The sequence below is a fragment of the Syzygium oleosum genome, unplaced genomic scaffold (genome assembly GCF_021117445.2).
Source record: "Syzygium oleosum isolate NSW1041296 unplaced genomic scaffold, Sole_v2.1 Sole_v2.05, whole genome shotgun sequence".
Lineage (NCBI taxonomy): Eukaryota > Viridiplantae > Streptophyta > Magnoliopsida > Myrtales > Myrtaceae > Syzygium > Syzygium oleosum.
The window spans coordinates 7,903,317-7,912,444 of NW_026607489.1; the positions used below are offsets into that span (position 1 = coordinate 7,903,317).

Consider the following 9,128-nt stretch of genomic DNA (forward strand, 5'->3'; position numbering starts at 1 on the left):
ATTTCATGTTTTTGAACTTAACTAATGAAAGCGTATCAAAACCTTTCGATAATAGATGAATCCAAGCACAGGTGTGAAAGTTAGATTATCTCCACTATTTGGTGCACTTATCCTTTAATTTATTGTCAGCTTAATGACCAAAGTTACATGATATTTGAGTCAAAATTTCATGTTATTGAATGTCAACATCATATTGGTCGTAATTCAAAGTATAGAGAGAAAATTGAAATCTCACATTTTTCTGGGTTTTGATGTAATCCAAAATTTAATTCCTTGTTCATGTCTATTGAGTTCAATTTGATTTAAAGGGTTCGGTATTATCCGAACTTATCATGTTCCAAGACATGATTTATAAAAAACCAGTTACATGAAAAAGAATTTAGATGGCTCACCACCGCAGCAGCTCTCAGAAGAACCAATCACTCCAAGTCAAGATGACGGGCTTGATTTCTGAGGCGATGACCTTGCTCTTGCAAAATCAACCAGATCTTTGAAGAGTATATCCTCTTGTTTCACTTGTTTCTCCGCAGCGGGTGAATCAAGAGAGAGATTCTGCGTCTGGCCCACTAAACTGTCGTGCGAGGAACCGGTCTCCATACAGGAATTAGAGGTATTGCCCGAAAGCGCCACCTGTTGCTCGGTAACTAGTTCTCTCTGGTTATACGGAATTGAACTAGAAAATAATGCATCCAAAGGAGCTGAAGGTTGCTGCTCAATGGGGTAGCTGTTTGTGGGACCCGGGTCAGGGAGTCCAAGATAAGTTGGCGATTTTATGGAGGCAGCAACATGGGAAGGAGATGAGAGAGAATGAGGTGGAGTAGATGGCACGGAGCGGGTTGTGTTAGAGTCTGGATCTGAAGACAGGGTTGATCCCATCATTCCGGGAACTTCTTCATACTTGTATATATCGCCACTGAGATAATCGATCGAGCTTGAATTTCCAGCAACTGGTCTCTTTGATGAGGGTGGAGGTGGAAGAAGTGGGCTGATTCGCAATGGTTCAGTCCGAGCATTCGCTGCTTTCCCGTTTTGTCCATTATCTTTTGACAACCTGCAACGATATGAATACTACATGATGAGACATGAAAATATGCATCAAGGAACAAACTTCAACTGCTGCAGGCCTGATATTTCCCTTATTCAAACCGGGTACATGGTATCATTCAGCATAAGAATCCTCCATAAAATTACACAAGTCAACATTAGAGATCTCAAAAAGACATTTAAGATATAATTACTTTTCTCTGCCACAAAGAGACTTTCTTGTATGAGTATGTGTGTGCACATGCTCTCTCTCTCTCTCTCTCTCTCTCTCTCTCTCTCTCTCTCTCTCTCTCTCTCTCTCTCTCATGTTTTCAAATGGAAGAATATAGCACATATCAACACAAGGGTGCGGGAAAAACAAAACCAAATCAGTGTCTGGGGAAGCAACTGAGTAAGTGCGGAAGAAAATAGGAATCTTCATTTCACTGTGATGTTAGAAAGTTATCATCACTTCCCTCAATTGTAGAATTTTGCGCCTGACCATGTTTCTAAAGGCATACACCAGTCTTCATTGTCTGAATCTTGGTTACCAAAAGTACCTCACAGTAAAAAGAAAACTTTACTCCAAGCACAAGATCTAGAAAATAATGTAAAATGTTCACCTGCGAGCTAGCTGGGCAAAATCATCTTCCGATTCATCATCCTCATGATTCACATTCGCTGGTGGCAGAACTGGAGTTTCTGTCACTCCTGGTTTGGTCTGTGGAATACCTTTGGCAATGTTATCATGTTTACAAAGAGCACGGTGCAAACTATCATTCAAGGGCAATCCCAGCCACAGAAGTTCCTCGTCTCTGAAGGTCAGTGGAGTGCACAATTAGAGGTATTACATCTAACTGCAAAAGGTTGGATGATAAAATTGGATTGAAGTTCTTACGCTGTGTGATTCACAAGAAGCATGACACGCTCTTGATAAGAACGACACTGATTGACAAGGTCAACAATTACTTCTTGCTTCACAACCTGCACCAAGTCCACAATTATAAGATTCAAAATGCAATGTCAAAATCCAACTCAATCTGCACTGAAGATTGCAAGTTTACTAAATAAGCTACATACTACATAACTGAAAAGGTATCTTCACAAGTGCAAAAATCAAGTCTGTAAGCAAAAGGAGAAACAGACACATACAGGGACAGCATAGCCCATCTTATGAGCTTATTCATGGTACAGAGTGCAGGAGGTAATTGTCTTATTTTTCTAATTTGAATAGGAAAGCCTTCCCACCTAAAAGAGGTGCAAAAGTTGGAAAGTTATTTTCTGCGAAAGTACAACATGAACTCAATATATAAGAGGGACAAGCCTTGATGTGCATAACTACCAACTGCAAATTTTCCTTGCAGCTCTTGGACGATAACTTGATACTCCAATTTTTAGCAAAAACGATTTTGTCATTCAGGCTGTAAGAATCGTGGTCACCTAAGATGGTGCAATCCATGGATCAAGTAACTGACAAACCTGGAATTCTGCATCTTCTTTTAATTAGAACAGCAATGGATTATGGAATGGCTGAATCTCACGATAGAGATTGAAGGCCAGATCTTAAAAGAAAAAATGAAGTAAAGCTAGAGCAATTTTTGGACTCTGGTTGTGTTTTCAGCTAAATGTTTTAGAGCTAGGACACATTGATATAAGACCTGATAGGATTGTCAGATAAAAATACGTAATAACAGAATAACAAGCTTCTGTCTGTAGTCTTCCTCTCATCCCTCTGAATCATAACTCCAACATATATATGGACCAGAAGTTAGCAATAGGTTTCATATTGGATGTCTTGAAAATGCAGTCCACCTAACTGATATGACAGACAACAATTTGGCAGGATCATCACTTACAATTTGAATGAGGGAACCTTCTGGACAAAACAAGCCATTGAAAATTACTTCTGTCCAATCCATAAACCTTTACTATGTAAATTATCTCCTTTGATTCTTCATGACTCCTGTCTTTATATTTGTTTTGTCTTGGGTAAAACTTTGGACCTCAACATGCTTGTAATGAAAAAAAGAATGCAAGGACTAGAACAATCAATTTGTCCAGAACAGCGGTTCATCATTTTCTGTTTTTTCCAGAAGAAATCTTAAATTTCCCTTTTTAAGAGTTATATCTATAGTTAGCAGCCTAGCAACACAAAACAATACTTGACTCAAGCCTATGAACACTTTCCCTGATTTAAGTAGGATCCTCATTTAAACAACATAAGTAATTCACACTTTTACTGCTTCCGAGCAAGCAGTTGGTTTCCATAGAGATTACTGGAAAGTTCCATTTCTAAGCTCTGGTAGCACGTCTGGCACGGATCTTATCAATGGAATTCATTACTCAAAACACCAATCTCAATTGACAAGGTAAATGGTGGAAATGTTCTTAAAACTTGTGTCTGTTCATACATAAATGATGACTATAACTCTCAATATTTCCTACGAGCATGATAGATGACAACATTCAAACAAGGCGTTATCAACGTGGCTTACCATATAAACCAACTAATGAGGGGTGAAAGCCACAGAACAGCTTGGAACTAATGGTAGAAGTCAATTTCATAGTTGTTTTAAGGTAAAATTCAGTCAACCTACCTTTGGAAAAAACTTACTTCAAAAGTTACTAGATGAGCAACCAGTACATGGGAGTCAGATATTTTCTTTCACAAGAGCAAAAGATACGAAGGCACCTAGGAGCTGCCAACTCATGTACAAGCAGGCACAAGAACCTCTTGGAAGACAAATTTAATCACCAGTTATGCCCCATACACTCTAAGCAAAAGGAAGTACACAACCCATAACTACATGAGTCCCTCCCTCCAGCTCCAAATAAAATAAAATATGAGTGAGAATCAATCTGGAATCATCCTTAAAAGTTGTAATGCCATAAGATTTTCCTACTCTGAATTTGCCCAAACCGGCTATTGCTGCTTCCAATTATAGCACCAAGATGGAGTCTAAAGTTTTATTAAATGGGGATCTATTTTGAGAAACTCTACACACAATTTCCAACAAAATCAGAACAAACAACAGGTACTTATGACAGTTTTTAAGAGACTCATCGAAAAAAGCGGCCTTACAAGGCCAATTCAATGAGATACTGTGTTCATCTCCAGCGCAAACAGCATAGCATCCTCAACATACCCAAAGGCACTAACAAGTGCCCATAACATTGCATCATAATTTATAAAAGAGAAGTACTGTTCCTCCGATTAAAAAAAGCCATCCTCCCACATAAGGGTGCTGCAGCGACATAGGACTTACTAAAAGGGGAGATCAATCAAACTCCTACTACAATAAGAACCTATTGCATCCTCTTTGTCACAACCATATAGCAAGCTTAAGATCTAAATATCCCGTCAGATCAACCTCAGCAAAACTAATCATCAAGTCAACAGATTGATATGCTTTCTGAGGGATATAATGCTAGCTAGAAAATTAAGGTCCTCCAATTAAATTCATCTTTTAACAGAAGTTTCCAAGCAACCTAAGTATACAGACTCATATCACCAACAGCTGCATAAAGATTTAAAGAAAGAGAGAAATATTCGTGTGCCCAAAAGATTTAAAGAAAAAAGAGAAGCATTCATGGGTCCTGGGTTTACCTATTTAAGGTGGGTTTTCCTCATCATTAGAGAGAGAGAGAGAGAGAGAGAGAGAGAGTATCCTTTGTTAAAAAACTATCAAGAGTATTACCTCAGGATTCTTGGGATCAAGGGCCCCCAGCATTTCGAACAACACATCCGCTAATCCATGTGCATTTTGCATCTCTATTGGGCTAAACAGGATAAGGATTTTTAATAAGTGGAAATAATTCAAAAGATTATTCATCGATAGTAGGAATTCTCTACTAAGCTACCAAGAAAATGGTGAAGATGAAAAGTATAGAATGAGCAATCAAGTAAAGCTTATCATAAGACCACACAGGGTATGACATTATGCTAAGCTTGTAGCAGGCAGCAGAAAAGGATAACTAAATAAGCGTCATGATCTTTTTATCTAGACTTAATAAGCTCGACACTGCATCCATTTATAACATAGCTTTGAAACCTACTCCAAATTGCGGTTAACTGGACCGTGTATAATACGTGATGGGAATGTATTACTTGAAACAGCAACATTGATGAAAGCCTTGAACATTGCTGGGGGCAAAATGATAGAGTCAAGTTCAACAAGTGAAGAATCCTTAACTAGTAACTATTAGCTGAGAGTACCGATGATGAATAGAATACAAGTCTATAGATGTTTCCCGTGCCACAAATATAAAGATAGCAATATCTGATTTGCATTAATTGTGTTCATGACATAACTATTATCTAAAGCTTTTTCAGCTCGGTAAGATCAGCTCTTTTGATTATGGATGTACATGTGTCTGAGTACTCAACTGTGCCCATGAAGCAGCTCAAATGAGAATCACTGAGCAAAAGCCCAAAAAGCCAATATCATAAAGGAAGACATCTTAATTTCATTAAGTCCAAGGATGGGAAGTGGTGCAAAAATCATTGGAAAAGGAGATTTATAGCCAGTACTAACCTTAAGCCGGAAGTATTAGGCTGGGTTGAAACCTCAATAGAGGCAGTGCTGAATTCTGAGGTAGAATGAACTCCATGAGATTGGGGTGGAGTGAAAAATGGTACGCTCTTCTCTTCTCGTGGTGGAAAGCGAACTCCGGCAGTCTGTCAATGGTCATAGAGGAATCATATTAAGAAAAAGCATCATAAGACCGTACTAGAAGTCTAGACAAATGAATAAGATCTCTGAGGATACCATCAACTCGTTGTATGCAGAATAGTATTGGGGATACCTTCCCCTTGGTCCCCCTAAAGCTTCTTGCCATGTATCTATCAATGTCAATAACTTCTCCATCACATTAAAATCTGGCTGCACAGAGCATGTAGAAACAGCAAATGACAATCTCATAAATGAACAGATTCAGAATAAAAGTACCGATCATGGGGTATAGAGCATGCACCTTTTTAAAGACCATTCTAACCATTTCCTGTAGGATATCAGACTCGATAATATTCTGAAATACACTGTTGCCACAGTTTTTGCTGAGAGTCTCCAAAACCTACTTGAAATTGATAACAAAATATTTTAGTTTAGAGAAAGCCGCCTCTTGTAGCCAATTAAAAGAAAGAAAAGAAGAGACCAATTGGATCCAGAACTATCCACATATAAGGAAGCAGAGCATGACACTGACATAGAGCGTTAGAAGTTGTATTTTTGGATCTTTATTCCCCAGGCGCTTCTTAAGGATCTTCATCACCTCCTTTGCCTTCCTACAGAAGTTAAACCAATTCAGTGAGTAAAACCAAAATCTTTGACACAGAAACAACACTTAGGGAACCAACAAAAAGCAGTTGAACTATACAATAACTTCATTACTAAGATCCATGACATCTTGAAAGTTGGAACACCCGAGTCTTTTCTCTTCCCTTATGGAAAGTACAAGTAAAACTACCATATAAAAATATTTTGAAGAAAGAAGCTGCTATATGTTTGAACAACACATAAGGACGACGCTATCGAGGATGCTAATATGTACAAATCAATGCTCTCTCCAACGTATGATTGCCTATAAAACTCCATAAGTCAAAAAATGGGGACAGCAGATAGCAGCAAATTTCTCCAGCTTGTTGGCCATATGGTTTATGTCATAAGTTATCTCCCTCTTTCGTGTGAACACTCCTAGATAGAGTTTGGAGAACATAATTGATATTTACATTTATATATACATATATGTTGTTTTAGTATAAAAGCATCTCAGTAATTGTGAACTTTTGAGTATGAGCATGAAGTTCTAATCTTCATTTGGAAGTACAATCATTCTCCCCGAGAAACAATATTCAAATTCGGCAAGTTACATAACATTTTTCATCATGGCATTCATGTCTTTATATTATAGTGATAGATGATAGTCAAAAAATGCATAGCAAGTTTGCGATAAGGCTTATTTGTTTTCAGTAGCCTTCAACTTATTACCCAACTTTTGAATCTCAACATCCCACCTCACACTTTTTCTCCATTTTTCTTAGTTAAGAATTAGCATTATCTTAAAACTGGGTCCGTCACACAACGCTTTTTGTTGCTCTTCTGTAAAGAACAGAAAGTTAATTGAATCTCCCCAAGGATTTACATTTCTAAATAAATTCATGATTCATAAGCTGTGTAAAGTTGAGCTCCTTGGAGTTTCTGGAAGGATATATTAAAGAGAGATTGTCAAAGAAAATGAGGCCGATGGATCACATTCTTGCAAACAGCAACAGAACAGCACTACTAAGTTCAAATATCAAATGCCGGTGTGTATTCATCTAAGTATTTATAAAAGAACAAGAGTTTTTGAAACAGTACATTTCTATGCTCCCAGAATAGGTTTGTCATAAATTGTGTCGGTTTAATGATTCAGACGGAAGCATATCAAAGGAGCTTCAGACAAGTGGCCAGAGAAAAATCAGCCTCTTCCATTTGTAGTAAATTAAAGAAAACCTAAACAGTTTCAAACATCCCAAAAACTAAGCCATACCACCATGCCAATGTTTATTAAAAATCACGATTCTTCTCATTGGTTGCTTCTATCTAGGCATATATCTCAGTATACTAACAAGCCATTCCAATCATCAATGGCGCAATAAAACAAACTTTCCCCATACAAAGACTCTTTCAAGCTGCAAACTGTTATAGGATACAGCTAACGACTAACAGGGCCAAGCTATCATGCAACGTTCCAAATGAAAAATAAAAAAGAAGAGAAAAAGAGGAATACCCACCCAGGGTCCATGTTAATGATGTCGCATAGTTCGATGTTAATACCCCAATCAGGGCCAATCAACAGATCACTCGTCGCCCTCTCGGCACAATCCACTGCATCCATAGCCTCTCACTCTTACTTCAGGTTATCTCACAAGTATCCCTGACAATATCGAACCCACCAAAGATGTCAATTAATATGAATTCAAACTCCATAAGATTCAAGCAACCTCACTCCCTGGCTGAACTTAAAAAGACACCTCTAAATCCAGACAGAAAGACCACACCATCCAAAACGGACAAAAGTTATCCACTCATCAGCTGGGTTATCACCTTTTACTTTGCCTCTTACCAAAATCCCTTCAAATTCAAAGACAAAGATACCCGCTCCTAATATTGATCAAGGAGGTGCCAAAAGATCACATTTTTTTCTCCTAAAAGAGGAGAAATCAAATTTGGCCACTTCGGTGGGGACAGAATTTCACCCACATCAGAAATAAAGATCTTTCCCAACGTCGAAACAGACGGCGACGAACAATTTATCAGACGCTCATCGCAATCAAGAACGACCCATCTAACCGGTGCCGAAGCAACCCAGCAGAGGACGGCGCACCGACAAGTGAACGACCAAAACAGACGAACCCAATCCACCCAATGAACCGAATTCGATCTGGGTACCTCGAATTTCGACGGGGATGCTGTCGGTGATCCGGAGCTTCCGAGGATCGCGACGAAGGATGAGGCCGCAGGCGATCGACGGGCGAACGGAGCGACGACGAGGCCCGACAAGGAGAAGTTTTGCGCGTGCGAGGGGTGTGACCGTAATTTATCGAAAATCAGGGGATTTGGCTGAATCACGTGCGCGTTGACCGTCTTTCGTTCATGTTTGACACGATATAAAGCCTCCGCGCTTCCAAAATTTGGTATAAAACCAGGTCCCCCCCTCTATTTGATTTCCTTCTATTAACTTAATTAATCTTTCTTTTAATTTTACAAGTAAATATATATCTGGATATATCACCTATTTTCATATATAATAAAGTTATATCATGATAAAGAGAGTTCGCGCTAATTACTCCATGCGGCACGACCAACGCGACCAAACCCGCTTGTCTGCTCCTTCGTCATGTTTTTTATCTTCATTTTCAACGTGTGCATCAACCTGTTTGCTAGTCAATCTGTTTGCTTTTCTTCTTTAAAGCTCGTTTCGGTATGATTGTGGTGGCATCATACGTGCTCTACTTATGCTTTGAAGTATTTGTAATTTGAGCGTTCGGCAACACCCTTGTAGCAATTCAAGTGGGGTAGGATGGATTCGTGAAAAGACTAGAGCAGAAGTTACTAGAGCTGGAA

At 38.8% G+C, this 9,128-nt stretch overlaps 1 protein-coding gene across 3 annotated transcripts; it reads right to left on the minus strand.

Annotated features, from left to right (window-relative positions):
* Positions 1 to 317: 317 nt before the first annotated feature.
* Positions 318 to 8,659, minus strand: LOC115692183 (TOM1-like protein 4). Of its 3 annotated transcripts, XM_030618953.2 has the most exons (10): positions 8,454 to 8,659; positions 7,796 to 7,938; positions 6,229 to 6,307; positions 5,998 to 6,096; positions 5,793 to 5,906; positions 5,559 to 5,701; positions 4,722 to 4,803; positions 1,922 to 2,007; positions 1,647 to 1,838; positions 318 to 1,051 (listed from the first exon to the last, which is right to left on the minus strand). In XM_030618953.2, exons 2-10 carry the CDS (start codon positions 7,897 to 7,899, stop codon positions 430 to 432), a joined length of 1,521 nt encoding a protein of 506 aa, XP_030474813.1. In that variant the 5' UTR covers positions 7,900 to 7,938; positions 8,454 to 8,659; the 3' UTR covers positions 318 to 429. The 3 variants fall into 3 exon arrangements, with proteins under 3 accessions (XP_030474813.1, XP_056167894.1, XP_056167895.1); XM_056311919.1 differs by lacking the exons at positions 7,796 to 7,938; positions 8,454 to 8,659 and having other exon boundaries at positions 5,998 to 6,099; positions 6,229 to 6,253; XM_056311920.1 differs by lacking the exons at positions 6,229 to 6,307; positions 7,796 to 7,938; positions 8,454 to 8,659 and having other exon boundaries at positions 5,793 to 5,902; positions 5,998 to 6,098.
* Between the last annotated feature and the right edge of the window lie 469 nt (positions 8,660 to 9,128).

Excerpts from the sequence above, each read along its gene's own strand:
- LOC115692183 (XM_030618953.2), bottom strand. The coding sequence starts at position 7,899 with ATGGATGCAGTGGATTGTGCCGAGAGGGCGACGAGTGATCTGTTGATT. Across the intron at positions 5,907-5,997 it reads TTAGAATGGTCTTTAAAAAG|CCAGATTTTAATGTGATGGA; the intron begins GTGCATGCTCTA and ends TGCTCTGTGCAG. Across the intron at positions 2,008-4,721 it reads TTGATCCCAAGAATCCTGAG|GTTGTGAAGCAAGAAGTAAT; the intron begins GTAATACTCTTG and ends GACTTGGTGCAG.